This window comes from Dama dama, chromosome 32, assembly GCF_033118175.1.
Source record: "Dama dama isolate Ldn47 chromosome 32, ASM3311817v1, whole genome shotgun sequence".
Classification (NCBI taxonomy): Eukaryota; Metazoa; Chordata; class Mammalia; order Artiodactyla; family Cervidae; genus Dama; species Dama dama.
The window spans coordinates 21,962,560-21,979,259 of NC_083712.1; the positions used below are offsets into that span (position 1 = coordinate 21,962,560).

The 16,700-nt window shown below is 41.1% G+C and overlaps 2 protein-coding genes across 4 annotated transcripts in view; one reads left to right on the forward strand and one right to left on the reverse strand.

Moving 5' to 3' along the window:
- SNX25 (sorting nexin 25) overlaps positions 1-9,267 on the forward strand; it is a 95,830-nt gene extending 86,563 nt beyond the window's left edge. For both annotated transcript variants that reach the window (XM_061134795.1, XM_061134794.1), the window contains exons 15-19: positions 14-131; positions 4,103-4,169; positions 7,397-7,590; positions 8,053-8,153; positions 8,670-9,267. In XM_061134795.1, coding sequence (XP_060990778.1) covers positions 14-131; positions 4,103-4,169; positions 7,397-7,590; positions 8,053-8,153; positions 8,670-8,750 — 561 coding nt within the window. In that variant the 3' untranslated portion in view covers positions 8,751-9,267. The remainder of the gene's footprint in view (positions 1-13; positions 132-4,102; positions 4,170-7,396; positions 7,591-8,052; positions 8,154-8,669) is intronic.
- LRP2BP (LRP2 binding protein) overlaps positions 7,257-16,700 on the reverse strand; it is a 30,150-nt gene continuing 20,706 nt past the window's right edge. Inside the window, exons 7-10 of one of the 2 annotated variants that reach the window (XM_061134797.1) lie at positions 15,610-15,833; positions 14,059-14,233; positions 11,875-11,987; positions 7,257-7,610 (exon numbers count right to left, since the gene is read on the reverse strand). In XM_061134797.1, the coding sequence (XP_060990780.1) occupies positions 11,922-11,987; positions 14,059-14,233; positions 15,610-15,833 (465 nt within the window). In that variant the 3' untranslated portion in view covers positions 7,257-7,610; positions 11,875-11,921. Of the gene's footprint in view, positions 7,611-10,433; positions 10,628-11,874; positions 11,988-14,058; positions 14,234-15,609; positions 15,834-16,700 lie in introns of those variants that run through there. The other variant, XM_061134798.1, reaches the window with a different exon arrangement.

Consider the following 16,700-nt stretch of genomic DNA (forward strand, 5'->3'; position numbering starts at 1 on the left):
TCTTTTCCCCCAGGAGGAGGCGGAGGAGGACAGTGACCTGTCCGATTATGGTGATGATGTGGATGGAAGGAAGGACGCGTTGGCTGAGCCGTGTTTCATGTTGATTGGGGAGATTTTTGAACTTCGAGGAAGTAAGCCTCTTTGTTACTGTTCAGTGGTGTTTTCAAGTTAAGTGGTTATACACACATGGACACACGCATATTTAACGTCCCTTTGTTCCTGAAGCAGACATGTATTTATATCCATTCAGCGAATACTTTCCCAGGCCAGCCAGACACCAAGATAGGCTCTTAGGACAGGTAATCATCTCTGTGCTCCTGGAATGCAGGGTCCTGGTTTACCCTGCACCGTGTTCCTCTGAGTACAGAAAGCCGAAACGCTTTGAATTTCTTTTCATGGGACTTATCATAGCCTCACGCTTTATTACCAAAAGGTGTACAGAAATTGATTTTGCGCGGCAGAGGAAGAGCCACTTGTTAAAGGTGAGTGTGTGGCCAGGGATGCAGGGATGGCCAAGTCTGCTTTCAGCCACCTCTGCGCCCCAGAGCAGTGTTGTCCCTGGGGGACATTGGGCATGTCTGGAGACATTGCTGGCTGTCACAGCCTGTGGGGTGGCGCCTCGGGCGTCTTCTGGGTGGAGGCCGGGGCTGCTGCATCTACACCCCCAGCACCCTGGGCAGCCCCACAACACAGGGTTCTCCTGACCCCAGTAACAGTGCCACGTTGAGAAATCCTCCCCTGATGGCCCCCAGGGGAGATGGACTTCAAAGAAATGAGCCTCGAGAGGACCAGGAGACTGTTCTGCTCAGACCTGCATGGGCGCCTCTGTCCCAGAGCAGCACTGGGTCAAAGGTCAGACTGCACTGCTCGGCTCGTGTCCCGATTCCCGAGTGGGGCCCTCTGCCCACGCCCACCTTGCACAGCCCCCACGCTCTGAGTCATGAGGCCCGCGTACTCAGGCACACCCGGAGCCTCAGGAACTAGCTCGAGGTGCCACAGGTGCCTAAAGGCACACCTGAGTGCCTAGAAGAGGAAGCACACGGGAGGAGCCGGGTTTCACGAGGCACAGCCATGCCGCCAGCCAGGACGTGCTGCCCTGAGAGCGTCCTGGCCTCTGTCCCCTTGGGTGAGCATTTCTTCCCTTGGGGCAAAGGCGGTGCTGAGAGTTGGTCCTACACAGTAGGTAGGCTGTGTGTAGCTTCTTACTTATATACCCCTTAACATGCCATGTAAAGAATTCTGTGCAGATGAGTAAACTTCCAAGGGCTGTTATAAACTTGAGCTATTATAAATAAGATGTTATAAACATCTTGTCTTTTAATCCTCTGTGTCTGTTATAATGCCTCATCCATGATCCATAGTAGGTGATCAATAAAATGCTTGGGTAGATGAATGAATAGGCAAGAAAATTTTTAGTGCTGGGATTAATTGTTTTGGTCATTGAAGTTTTTCTTTCTCTAATGTGTGTGTCAGTCACTCAGTTGTGTCTGACTCTTTGTGACCCCATGGACTGTAGCCTACCAGGTTCCTCTGCTCATGGAATTCTCCAGGCAAGAATACTAGAGTGGGTTGTCATGCCCTTCTCCAGGGGATCTTCCTGACCCAGGGATTGAACTTGGATCTCCTGCATGGCTGGCAGATTCTTTACTGACTGAGCTACCAGGGAAGTTCAGTGGTTTCTTTCTTCCTCTAAACCAAATCTAAAATAGCAACTTACATTTTAGCTGTAACTCCATAGGGGAAACAAAAACACCTCAGAGGTAGAGTCTTCCTTCAGTGAATTTATAGTATAAGGGTTCCCAAAAAGTAATTCACATTGAGTGATAGACACAATTAAATTCTAAACTCCAGGCAGGGGTTTATATGTAAGGATGTTCATTTCAGCATAATTTTAATAATGAAAATTTGGAACTAAGTCAAACTTCAGAAACAGGTAGTAGTTAAACTGATAACTGTCCACATGATGGAGTATTGTCTGAGTAGGAAGGACCCTTTCAAATGAAAAAGCTATAGCTGGTCTATACTTTAGACACTTTGAGATGTTTGCTAATGTTTGTATAGGCAGAGAAAAACCTGTCCTCCACCGCCCGCCCGCGCCCCCCCACCCCCCCGCCCTGAGCCTATTAAACTGTGACTCCTCCAGAGCTGGTAACAGTGAGGAAGCACCGTCCTCACCTTCCGTCAGTATGTTCTCTCTGACACAAGGAGACTGAGAGAGAGGTGGGCGTGTCAGAGGCAGTCAGGCCAGGAGTCGGGCTCCAAGTCCTGTCTCCGCGGCGTGCATTTCTCCTCGTGCCTGCTCAGAAGTTTTGGTTTTGCTAGTGACATTTCAGAGGACAATAAATAGAACATCATTGATAATGAGATGTGATATATTTGCCATCAGCTAAATCCTAGTGTTGCTGCAGTTGCCTCGTGGCTTTGAAGGGATGAGCCCTTGGAAGGAGTAATGGTGTGTGTGTGTGTGTGTGTGTGTGTGTGTGTGTGTGTGTGTGTGTGTGTGTGTGTGTGTGTGTGTGTGTGTCTGTGTGTGTGTGTGTGTCTGTGTGTGTGTGTGTCTGTGTGTGTGTGTGTCTGTGTGTGTCTGTGTGTGTCTGTGTGTGTGTGTGTCTGTGTGTGTGTGTGTGTTGGGGGACTAGAGAAGAGTAATGGTGTGTGTGTGTGTGTGTGTGTTGGGGGACTAGAGAAGGTTAGGAAAACATAGCAGCGTCAAGGGAATTGGTGGCAGGAGAGAATTTGTAGCAGAGCTATTTTTGATTCCTGCTCTAGTTCAGTTTATGAAAAGGGGCCAGAAATACAGCTGTTTTAAACATTTATGACCAGGCCCTCAGCTGTCAGGCATTCTTCCTGAAGCCGCTCGTGTCCTAGACCCTCTCTGGGTGTGGCCACCTCTCTGTTGCCCTGGAAGGTGCACTGAAGTGATCCTCCCTGACAGACACGCGCCTCCCAGGTGCTCTGAATTCCATCAAACACATAGGGCATTTCTGAGGCATGGTTCTGATTCCAAGACTGGACTCTTGCTTGAAGGACTGACATTACTGCACCTGGACACATTTTAAAAGTTAGAAATGACTTGAAAATGTTTTCAAGTCTAGTTCCAAGTCTGTGTTAACTGCTGTTGATATTTGTACAGAGGTGTTCGTGAATTTACTCCTTTTTTTCTTACTGGTGCAGGAGACCTGAACTCCTGGCTCCATCATAGCCAAGCCATGTGTCAGGAGCTAAACATTTCAGTGCATGGAGGTGAATATATAAAGGGAATATTTGGTTTTGATTCTAATTTGCAGATCAAAAACATCCTCACAGCATTCCCTTGCCGCCTTTTGGTTTATATTCATATTCTACACTTAAAGCAATGTGTCTCCTAATCTAATGCTAATAGTAAGAGTTTAGGTCTATAGGAAGGACCCTTCACAAAACTCTTTGACACAAAATATTGATGCGACTCTTTGAGCCAAAAAAAAACAAAAAAAGAGTCCATGTTCACACTGCCCTTTCCCAGGTAAGGTGCTGGAGGCTGGGAGGGGGGATGGCGGCTGCTCCAGGCAGTGGAGTGGTCCATGGCTCACTCGGGATCCTGGGTCTTCCCAGTTCCCCTTTCTTCCCCGACAGGCATAAAATATACAAAGCCCCTGGTCTACACAGCAGTATTCCAAGGGGAGCGGTTAGACCCAGCAGTTCATTAATATTTCAGAGTATTTGTCAACATTTGACTACAGATGCTTCTCATTCACAGCACTGTTGGAACACTGGCTTCAAGAAGCCAGACAGAAATATTCTGTCTGGGTTTGCGCCATCCGCTAGTGGAAAACAAGACGTCAGCGGCCCAAGGACTCATGAAGTTTTTAGTTTCGCTTGCTAGCTCAGTTGTTGTTAGGCACTGAAAAGCTGTAAAAAAAAAAAAAAAAGAATTGTAGGTTTCATCAGTTGCTAAGTAGAAAATGAAAGCTTATTGCCCAGACCCAAAATCTGGAGATACCGCCCCTGACTTAGTGTCGGGACTCAGGCTGAATGACATGGTGAGACTTAATGCTTTGTGCTGCTGTGAAGACGTCACGACTGATCGCCTGTGGTGATGTGTTCCCTCTGATTTGTATTTCAGTGTTTAAATGGGTGAGAAGAACGTTGATTGCTCTCGTTCAGGTCACTTTTGGAAGAACCATCAACAAGTAAGTGGCAGGAAATTAGTATTTGAATTCATGCCCTACCTTTTGCCTTAACAGTCAGATTACCTCCGCAAATGAGGGTCTCTTCGTTTCTCCTTGTATTTCTGATATGATTCTAAGACTGGAGAGGGAAGCAGATTTCTGCAAGAATCTCCCCCTCAGAACACACAGTGCCCCTGATGACAGAAGCTGGCAGAGGCTCCCGCTGGCTGGCTGATGAGGGTCGGAAGATTGTTCTGTAAAGTTCTCTGTTGACCGTGGTGACTGGTTTTAGTACCTTGGGTGCAACGTTTTTATGTCACATGATGGGGATCAGTTTAAAGGCTTAGACTCTTGAGCCAAAGGAAAGTAGGATGAGCATCGCATGGTCGGTATTTATTTGAAAGGTCTGCAAACTATACTTTTTTTTTTTTGCCCTTTAATACAAGGTTTATTGTTAGAAAAATTTAGCTTAATACTCAGTTTCCATGAAAGGCAGTTTAGCAAAATCTGGCTAGAATAAAACACCATATATTCTTTGACCCAGTAGTTACTCTTCTAGCAATTTACAGAGAAATTTAACCATGTGTGAAATAACATAAGTGTTATTTATAACGAAGTGTTATTTATTACGAAGATTTATAAAATCTTCATAAACCATTTTAATGGCAAAAGATTGGAAACAACATAAATATCTTCAACAAATTGGAAGCAATTTTAGGTCTACTGAGGGGAGTTACTGGCAAAATACACACACCCACATACACATATATGTATGTATACATATGTCAATGCTTATAGTGGAGTAACTCTAGAAAAATAAGCAAGAAAATGGCATCCAGAGAAGGTAACTACGTGGCTGAGAAGCAATCGTGGGATGGAAACTTTCCTTTTGCCAAAGACTCTTTTTTCATGCCACCTCAACTCTAAAAAAAAAAAATAGTATTTCCTCTTGTTAGATGATACCTGAGTATCCATGAGGGATGTGTGTATCCTGTTACACTGCTATATAAGCCATATGTGTATTCTAAACTGTAGCACATTATCCATATACATAAAGGTTATATATACTCTGTACCTAGCACTCTTCAAGCCTGTCAACAAAATGACTTCACCACACAGGAAAAACAGACTCAAATGCTAAAATTGAGGGGAAAATCAATTTAACAGCAAAATATGTTTTAAGATGAAATTAATAGGTATTTTTCCAAGTAAAAGATTTAGTTGTCAAATGTATGTGCAAGGCTAAAGTGACAGTTTTATTACACAAATCTTATAAATTTTTGTGGGAAACATAATAAAGAACATTTTATATTTTTATTCATTTGCAAATAGAATATATTTCCTTTCTGATGATAAACCAAAATTTACTTCTGTTTAAGATTTTTTTTAATGGTGTTAGTGAGTTGTTTGGTTGGCTTAGTATCATGGGCTTTTAACAGAAAAACACCCTGTTTAACTTACAGTTTCAGTCTGATGCAAACCTCTTAACCTTAGTACTGACAAGCCTTGGGTAAAGTTTCCAGAATGGCCCCATTTTTCTGAGAACTCCAGACTTGCACATTTCTTTTCCAGTTTCAGAAAGTCACGCATGCGTTCCTTGCTCCAATTTATGATGTTGGCTGTTAATGCTAAGATGAGCAGCTGTGGGTTGAGAGCGGTGAACACTTTAGGCAGTGGTTTTCCTGGCCGGGGGAGGGGCACTGGGTAGGCATCTCCAGGCTGCTGGCTCAGGGGGCTTGTCCTCGGGTAGAGAAGTGGCGGAGCCCCCTGCCCTCTGCTGTTCTGCCTCAGGCAGACGATGCCACACCATGAGCAGCTCCACGTGCCTGCTGCCTGGTACTGACTGTCATTTCATGTTCCAGAATGGCTGCAGAAGCTTCCTACGGTTTGGGCTAATACAAAGTCAGACTTGAATTGACAGAAAATATGTAGGAGATGGCCTTTGGTAAAAGCCACTCATCTAATTCTCAGTTGTGAATTGAAATTTTCCTTCTTCATTTCTTCATGCAGTGCCAGTGAGTAAGCCAAAGACTCCAGGCAAGACAAACTGTGTTGTGATGTAGATTTTATTAGGCAGGTCAGCAGGTTCTCTCCTAAAGCAGAAGTCCCACTGAATTAATAAAATTATCTTATTTAGTCTAGGGCTGAATCGCACAGTTCTAAGCAGTACTGGGAAGTGTCTTAGGAGACATGCAGTTACAGGATTACCACAGTTCTGACTCATAGTGGACTCTGGACTTCACTAGTGACTGGGTTACTGTGTGCAGTGCTGGGCTTGAAACAACTATTTCAGATACTGTTCCTGAAAACCAGACATCGTCCCTTTAAAAATCTGGTTGGGAAGTCAGATTCTTAAAGGGCTGTTTGATTTATTATTTGTGAGTTAAGTTTGAAGTCTCAGGCCTTTCTGGTGCTAAGAGTCGAAAGTGATTCTGCTCCCCTTTTCTGCAGAGACCTCCCTCCCGCCCTCAGGACTGCTCCCTCCCCTGTGAGCTCTGCTGGTCTCTTGACAACAGCAATCCTGTGGGTGGTTGGAATTGGACTGCTGAAGTCGGCTTTATGGAAGACCTGAGTGACCAGATAAAAGCCACTTACTTATAACTCTGCGGGTCAGGGTCTGTCGGTCTTTATTCCTGTGGGAGGTTGGAGTGGCTGGATGGCAGTGTTTTCTCTGAGTGCTCCCCTTTGTGGGGAAAGGGGTATCTTCTCCCCTCTGCCTACTGAGCCTGTGAGATGCTTCCCGGATGGGAGAACTCCTCCCAGCACCCCCTGCCACAGCAGCCCCAAGGGACGACTCGTGAAAAAGCTTGCTTCTCCCCAGGACTGCCAGAGCTCAGGAAGGTTTTCAGGCCATTTTTCGCAGTCTTTACATGGATGGATGTTTTCAGTTTGCGACACTTTATGGAGAAACTAGTATATTAAGTACCATGCACAGTTAGAGTAGTTGCCAACTTCAAATGAATCCATCTCCTCTCAGTTCTTGCCTTTCAAAATTGAAAGACACCATGTGGCAAACATTTAGAGAAATCAGTAACAGTGGAAATGTGAGCTGCAGGAAAGAACGGCCATCAGTGTTACCAAAATGAAAAATAACTTTCAGAGTCAGCGTTTAAAAATCCAATTCCTACTTTATTTATCAAATGCCTCGATCACACTGTATCTTAACCTACCCACTGATAAATGCCTTTTGAGAAACAGAGAATACAGTTTTTAAAAACCTCATCCAAGACATATTTTTCTCTTAAAAGACAAATTCGGGACACAGTGAACTGGATTTTCAGTGAGCAAATGTTGGTTTACTACATCAACCTTTTCCGGGATGCTTTTTGGCCCAATGGGAAGCTGGCGCTGCCAAAAACAACTCCACGCCAAGAACAAAGCCGAGCGCACAGCCAGGAAACAAAGCGGAGAGCACAGCAGAAGCTGCTCGAGAACATTCCAGGTGAGGCCCGTGTTCTGCTCCTGAAAGTCGGACAGAAAGGGAGTGTTGTCAGCCCCACTAAGGCATCTATCACTTAGGAAACATTATTTACAGTGAAAAAAAGTGATTGTACCTTTTCCTTTCAAATCATGTCTTGTCCCTTGCTAATAAATTATACTGGGAGTCCCCAAAAGAACAGTACTGGTTATAATTGCACTAGAGCAGTGTTTTAGACAACAAAATTTTCTACTTTAAAAATCCATTTTGAGAGCTATGGTTTTAATTGGGGTATTAAAATTATAGTATGTATAAATGTCTTATGTCAAAAAACTATTCTTCCCTGAAACACTGGAAAGAACCCACCCCTCACGTTCCTCGGTGCCTTTATGTGCTGTGTGCGCACAGGGCGTGGCCTCTCACTGAAGGTCTGTGCGCGGTGCACTTCTATCAGTAGCAGCTCGGAATATAAACTTAATTTTTCAGATATGCTTCAGAGCCTTGTTGGACAGCAAAATGCCCGTTACGGTATAATAAAAATATTCAATGCACTTCAAGAAACGAGAGCCAATAAGCACCTGTTATATGTGAGTAAAGCCTCCCAGAGGAGTCCGTTTCTTCAGTTGTTCATTTCTGTTCACATATGGGGGTAGATTTTAATTCTTTATGCTCGTAATCATTTTTATTACTTATAACTCTGAACCCATTTTCTCTGCTTTATTTTTGTCTGTTCAATTTGATTAAAAAAAAAAAAAAAATACTCCCAGTGGATGCCACCTCCTCTTCCTAGCCTGCTGTAGTTTCTCTCTTGTGCGGTAACATCTCTGCCTGACTGCTTCGCTTTCTTATTTCAACAAAGCAAACTGTTTCCTAGCTGTCTGTCTTATAATAGTGAGCAATATTAAATACCCCTGATGGTCTGATGATGGTTAACGGACCATGAAATCAATCTAAATGGAGTTTATAGAATACGGATTCCTTTGGAGAGTAACTGGTTCACTGAGAATCATCTCAGGCTTAAAATTAGATTTTAGTCTTAGACGTAGATATCTGAATAAATCTTTAGAGAAAAAGACTTTTTCTTTCTTTCTTTCTTGGTTCAGGTGCTGATGGAACTGCTGCTAACTGAATTGTGTCCTGAGCTGAGAACTCATTTAGATCAACTTAAAGCTGGTCAGGTTTGAGACTGCACAAATAAACCACCAGAGAAATGTCTGTACTAATAGACATGAAACATTTTCCTCTTTTCCACAGAGGGCTTGACTGAGAACCACACTGAACTTTTAGTTACCTCCCTATAGTTTTATGTGAATTAAGCAGAATTGGGGAGGAAACTTGATGCATATTAGGCAACAGAAAAAGAAAAAAAAACTTGTTAATGATTTTTATTTTAATATAAATCCTTTAAAGGACAACATACTGTTTGAAATATAAATGTTGATATGTGATAAGAACCTAGGAAATATTTTAAATATTTATGAAGTTTTGTTTTAAATGAAGAACTCTGAACATTGTACAGTTAATCTCCTCACTGAGGACTCTGAACATTCCTCTGTTCGTGTGTACTGAATATTGTTGTGCAATGCTTTGTGTGAAGTTATTGTGAAAATTTTCCTGTCTTTATTTTTACCAAAGATTTCCCATAGTTTGAAGCATTTGAAGCAATAAATTATAAAAATGAATCAGAGCTCTGATGTTTAAGATGCTTGTATCCTTCTCTCAAAAAACAATTGAAACACTGAAGGCAGTTCAGATATATATCAAGTGCCTTATTTGTAGAAAACATTGTGCATGTGAGTTCTTCTGTAAGGAGGTATAAAGGTTGTGCCATTCTCCCAGAATGAATGTGAAAAATAATGATTTTTAGTTGCATGAGAAGAGCCAAATGGGTGCTCAAAGAGCTGTATTCAGGATGTGGGATGGGAGCTAAATTTTGAAAGACAGGCAGGGATGAAATGGGGAAACAGAGGAGGGAAGTTACTTCATGCTGCTCACAACTTGACTGTGTCATCAAGTCTTGGGGACTAGGAGGGGCATTAGGTGTACAGACGTTGCTTTGTTTTCAGTAGTAGGGCACGGACAAGTGACTTAATTTTCCTGGGTTTTACCATTTACTATGCAGTGATAAGGAAACACTTCCCCTATCTAACCTCCAGGAATACTGACAGAAACTAATTAAGCAGAAATTCAGTTTGAAATCCATGAAAGAAAAATACTATGTAAATGTATATTAAAATGGTATTGATTATATCATTGTTAGAGCATATCTGCCAAGTTCTTGATACAAAACATAAGTTCTGAAAGAGAAATGATTAAAAATTAGTAAAGCAAATTTTATCTCTGAGATTCTGTTAGCTACAGCTCTTTGATCCTTTTCTCAAACCGAGATATTGTACTTCGGAATTATCATTCACAGCGACATAGAAAAGACATTCAGAGAAGAGAAGCAGCGTGAGGTCACCAAGCCCCAGGAACCTCACAGCAATTACTCAAAGTGTCCGTCTTCTGTAATTACACCAGAACTGTTACGACTTCTCAATCTTAAGTCTTACCTTTTCATAAGTTATCAACTATAAGGACTTAATCGAAGTTTTGATTTTTCTTTTTTTGAAAACAGTTAATGATCTTGAAGCTTCACCTCCCTTAAAGACTGACTCCAATCACAGGTCAAGGTATGCACCATGGCTGGCGGCAGTGGTATTAATAGTTTTCAGGGGCTCGCTTGTGCTAGACGTGCCAGCCTTATGGTAACTACAGTAAACTGAAATTTTAACTTCTGTGTTGGATTCACTTAGGACATGCAAGCATAGCATATCACAAAATATGACATGTCAAATTCCTACCTTTAGGATTTCTCAGACCTGTGTTCTCATGGCCGTGGTCTTCACTTTGGAGACTGAAGAGTGCGCTATTAAAAGTGCTATTAAAGTCCTCATACATGGCTTTATTACATTTCTGTTTTAAGATTCTTAAAGGCTCAAGGAAATGGACTGAGTGTGGAGAAGAAAATATCATTTGGGAATCTGGATCTTCAAATAACTGAAGGAATGTTCTATGGATGCTATTAAGAAAATAAGAGCAAAGAAAGTAGGTTTGTATTGTAGAATGATTTAAGTTAGGTTTTTATGAAATCTTGTAGTGGGCTAGAGAAATGGAAAAGTTGTTTCTGGGGGAGAACAGAGTCTTCAGTAGAGATCTGAAAAGGAAAGGACTGGTTTTGGGGGATGGTTTAAGTTTCTACTCTAAGAGATTTAAAGGAGACGTATATGGCCTGAAGTTTGTTAAAATTTCTTCCCTTTAGATAAAGACAAAATGAAGTTCAAGTAATACAGACAAACCAGAACATGAAACAAAAGCAGGTAGTTTTGTGCCATTTAATACTTCGTTAGTGACCAGTGCCTACATATTAATTATATTTTACCAGTGCTAAAATGAGTTCTTGTAAATCACTTTAGAAAGGATGGGTGTGATTTATAAAATAAAGCCAAAACATTTACAAAGAAGGTGTCATTTGGGTATCTTAAATAATACTGTTAAAATTTATTTTACAGATGTGTATTTCCTTTAAAATCTTTTGGTATGGATTCTATTTTATTTGTCAGCTTTTAGCTTTGTAGATGTAATGGATAAGGAAAGCCTCTTGCTGATTTAATAATTTCTAGGTCTTACACTGGTAGATGATTTGAGATTTTATCTTTGAAATACACTGAGGGTTTTAAAATGCAGACAAGGACTTGAAGTTCAAAGAGACATCTTGTTTCAATACAGTAGTTTTACTCACTAAGATGTTTTAGGGAAGATACAGAGAGGCAAAATTGTAAGCAGTTTCTTAAACCCACTTATTTTCAAATTTAGATTTCAAGTTTTCCCTTTCAATTTGGAATTTTCTATTTTAAAATTTTAGATGACTGAATAAAATTATTAAAAATTCACAAAACTAAAGATTAAAGATAATAACTAAAGATTAAAGAAATTTAAAGAATTACACTTTGTCATTTTTTTGGTAAGTTTGTAGCACTTATACTATTAAAGCTAAGACTGCACTAAGTATTTCAGGACACTATTTAAGAATGGAAAAAATCCTGGCTTTATAGAATAGTTTTCAATACCTGACACAATCTAGGCCACTCTCTAGACTAAGAGGCTGGATCTCTTGAGGACTCTTCCTGCAATTTGATCTTGTTAGCTAGGTTTCAAGTTATATTACACAAATTCAAGAATGAAGGTATCATGCCATCATGATACCATTAAAATACCCAGGTTAATCTAACATGTGAGGCAGAAAACAGCTATTATAAAAATACATACATTCTAAGCTGTTCGAATCGATGATCTTTGTTGAAATGCATTGTGGTCTAAATTCTTTGATGAATAAGTAAAGTGTGAAGTTCATCTGCCAATGCAGGATTCAGACGACAAGCCTTCAAATTCAAAGAAAGTTATTTAGACATATTATGGACTGTTGAACCTTTTGTTTTTAAGAAGTAGAGTACAGTGATTTAAGGGAGTTTTGTAATTAAGATACATTTCTACTCTAATTGCTTAATTAGGGGAATTCAAGTTAACCTATACAAAAATAGATCATATACTAAAAATAACCATGCTATTATCATTTGGGGGAGAGAGAATTTTCAGTGCCCAAAATAATGAATTTACACATTGATAGTATTCTAAGATGCGAATTATTTAAGTAAGTAAAATAGAAAGCATTACTATTTGACCTCAAACTATCTCATGTGAATAGCAGCATGGATAATTTTTAAATATATGGTTTTGTTATGCCTAAATCAGTGATAAGGTGCATAATTTCATAGTATGTCAAGATTGAAAGACAGAAGGCATCTCATCCAAACCTCACTCCCTGCAGAAATTGTCTCCTTAGTTCCCACAACGGTGGGTCACTGGGCACTTGATTGCTGCCCTCCCCTTCCTGTAACACTGCCTGGGCTGTAAGCCTCTGCCCACTGTGCCCCTCTTCTAGGACAGCCTCGCAGCCTGCTGAAGACCACCACTGAAGCCCCTCAAGTCCTTTTTCTCAGAGTAAAATACTTAGAATTTCCCTTATTGTGCCTCATCTGACATGATTCCAGACCCTTCACTGGTATACTTTTAAAATGCAGAAAAGTTAGAGGAAGTATCTCCCATAAAATCCAGTGACCGAAACTGAGTAATGGGTTTGTATTATCTCCCAACCTAAGGAAAATAGTTTTACAGTCGTACCTGTTTATTATGCTGTTTTGTTTAGGATGAACATGTACCACATTTCTGGATATTTTTCACCCAGAGTTCTCTTTGCTTATGTCTTCTTGTAAAGGACACCTAGTACAGAATCTAAAACTGACTTGGTTTGGAAACTGGTATAATAAAAGAATATTTAGATTTTTAAAAAGACAGCTGTTACTCATACTAATAGAATGGTGTAATGGTAGATATCTCAAAGGTTAGTTCTATTTTTGTACCATATTCTGATATTTGTGTTGATATGGGTTTAATACTGTGGACATTTTAATTTCCAACAAAATAATTTAGGGTTCCAAACTTGCCGACACAATGCAGCCTCCAAGGGAACTTAAATCTGCCCGTGTCCATTCTAGGACATTAAATTTTTCTGAAATAAGGCCTAGGTTTTTGAATTTCCAACAAAATAATTTAGGGTTCCAAACTTGCCGACACAATGCAACCTCCTAGGGAACTTAAATCTGCCCGTGTCCATTCTAGGACATTAAATTGTTCTGAAATAAGGCCTAGGTTTTGGACTTCTTAAGAGATCCCCATGTGATTTTAACATGCAAATAATTTTGAGAACCACTGCTGTAACATAATCAGATTTTTAGGCAAGGGACTTAGAAAATTCTTCTTTGCTCTGTTCCCCTGCTCCAGCTGAACAATTTGTGTATTATGCAAATTTTAATAATCTAATTCGGAGTTATGGATGTCATGGACCTAAGGTGTGCAATTTTTTGCTTTTTATTAAAAAATGAACTTGCAGTTACTATTCATAATGACTGCCTTTCTCACTTCCTCTGCAGTTTTTAACAGTTGCGTTTAGATGTGAAATCTATTTGGTATAAATAAACTGATCACATGGATTAAAACATGAAAAGGCTTATTTTAACTGGTTGTAGTAGATGTCATGCATAAAGAAACCTTAATGAAATGTACTCTAATGTAAACAGAAGGAAAAGAGAGATTCACGCTTTTTCTGGATGAACTAAGGCATGCTTGTGCAGGCTTTAAGGTCTTAGTGTTGAGCCTTAGGCTGCAGACAGTGAAACAGAATAATTTGCATCAAAAATAGAAATTTTACCATCTGAGCTTAATTATGTTTAAAAGAATGAGAAAACTGTCTGCAAACAAGCTGCATGTCTGACAACTTCTGGGTAGACAGAGGTTATCTGCATAGTAAGAAACAGTAATTTATAAAATGTTCAAGTCTCAACTAAAAACCCAGAAATTCTAATTGAGTCCATTTATGTTTGTGATAGGGCTTACTTTAGAATAATAGCGTTTAGCTGTCGCCTCATCCTTTGTGATCCCCAAGCCAAGCTGCAGACACCGTGCGTGGTAGAAAGAGGCCATGGCCATGCCTCTGCTGATGAATTCCGGGAGACAGTCTGTGACCTGGGCTATCATGGGGATGTCGTGAACCTCATCATAGTCGGCGATCCTGGAACACCCAGACGTCAAATTTAAACACACTACCACTTACGGTTTACATTTTTATAAACGCATCCAGAAATTATCCTTGTGCCCCAAGTGGTTTCCCTAGCATTTCTACAAGTTTTAGAACTAAATTGTTTGCTGTTTGGGGAAGGGTAAATACAGTCAACTAACACAAGTGGAAGAGGAACTAACCACAGTGGTTACTTTACAGCCCCCTTAGGATTACACTTGTCAGGCTCAATAACCACTAGAAAACATTAAGTTTAAAATATTACTACAAAAATTCTTACCACTTTGCAGATTTAAACAATGGAGAGAAAAGCAGTCTTCTATCTCTTTGGGTATTTAAACATCAACCTTGAATTTGGACTTCAGTCACAGAGGACCAGAAAACACATTGAGAAACTTACACATCTATGTTTAGTGGGCAATAAAAAGTCATTCTTTGTAACCCAGATACAGAGATGGACAATTATATGGAAGAGTCCATTCCATGTCAGCTGTGATACTATAGGAAACAGGAACATGGACAATAATGAAAAGTTCCAAAGATTTTTAAAGGACTACTTGAAGTCTTAGTTTTACCCAGATGGGCACTTGGGAGATTTGAGGCACTGGAGACCACACCTCTGCCCATGATGCTGGGGAGGTGAGGGCAAAAGGCATTCCTTCATCCTCCAGTGTAGATGTCCACCTCACACTGGGCACCTGTGGGCTCTGTGGAAGGGCGTGTAGGGAGGGAGATATCAGCATGGCCTTACAGCCATTCTAGAGGACACCATGGTCTCTTTCTCGTGTTGCGTTTGTGCATTGTGGATAAAGGCAGGAAAGTACACAGCCTCAGAACAAATTTCCATATCCTTTACGTAGTGTTGAGTCTTTTAACCATTCTTATTTTGCTGTCCTCATCAAGCTAGTGTAACTGTGCAGTTATAGAACCGTGGCTGAGGGTGTAGGAAGAAAAAAAGTTTCTCAAAAAAAAAATTCTCATGGGCCAAGCTATGTTAAATGCTTTATATTCACTATTGTTTTTAATCAAGAAGAAAATACTTCTGCAAGATTGCAAAAGAACAATTCATGCCCTCAGAAGTGAAATTTGCTTAAGATCACTTAGCCGGCATATAGAGCAAAGAGCACTGAAATCATGCAGATTGATGGCACAGATGTTTCATCGATCACTATCTGATACGGTAGCCACTGGCTCTGTGTGTCTGTTTAAATTAAAATCCAATGAAAGTTACAAGTTCAGTCCTCAGTTGCATTGGCCACTTTGCAAGTGCCAACAGTCATCAATTCCAATACTGCAGTGAGTTCTATTAAACAGACCAGGCACAGAACATCTAGTAAGCTTTTGTAAATACTTTTATCCAGCTTACTCACCTTTTGGAAAATGCAACACACTTTGTAAAGAACTTCATCTTATAGTAATACTCCACGAGATTCCCTTGAGCATAGACGTTGCCACGCTCCGCGGCTTCCCTCAGGCAGTGCAGGGCAGCCTCAGTATCCTGGCGGATACCTTGTCCGTAGAAGTACATGAGCCCCAAGGCACCCTGGGACTCCAGGTTTCCATTGCCACAAGCTTCTGAATGCCAATAAAATGCCTAAGAAAAAGCACAATTCCATAGTATTCACAAGGTGGAATTTAATTCATCTCTAGGACACAGCTCCAGCCTCTTGAACACAGGTCAGGCTGGCACCAGTTTCACAGGCCTCAGAGAGGGTGCTGAGGGAGGTCCCCCTGTTGTCTCCCCACAGTGCAGGCCAGGTCACTGGCTTGAGCTCAGCTATTCAGGTTTTGGGATTTTCACGTTTTCCAGAGGAAGCACAGAGAAGGTGGGAGACAGGAAGCAAGTGTCTGAAAGGCTCTGTAAAGCAGCACAGCAAGGAGACCTGCCGGTGATGTTAGATGGCAGCCATCTTTCAGACCCACTGGAGCTCTGACAGGATCAAAGACAACCAAGGACACAAACCTGCATGTGGTCCAAGCACATCTGCCCTGTGAATCTGAGTTCACAGTGATTTCCAGGCAGCTGTTCAGCTATCTGCCAAGGATCGGTGAGGGCAGGGGTTGGGGGCAGCAGTGGGGGTGCAGGGAGTGGGTGGTGGTGGTTGTGTGGCTCCTACAAGCTTGCCTCATTTCCTCCTCCCTGTAAGATTTCTTGGAAACATCTCCCATCACTGATGATTAAAAGAGACTGTACTAACTCACCCTCCTCTTTTACCTTTGATGGTAGAGTATTTTGTAGGTGTGTTTTCCACAGCACACAAGGTGCTCACATCTGTGGTCTCCTTTGGCAGAAGAAGGCAGCATTCATAGTTGAGGCGAGATGAGCTTGGAGATCCTAATATGTAAGCTTTCTTTACATTTTAAAGAATTATGAGCTACTCAGGACTACATACTTATTCCTCACTATCCTCCATTCACAGAAGGAATAGTGAACTAAATATTAATCTACACGTGATGCTAC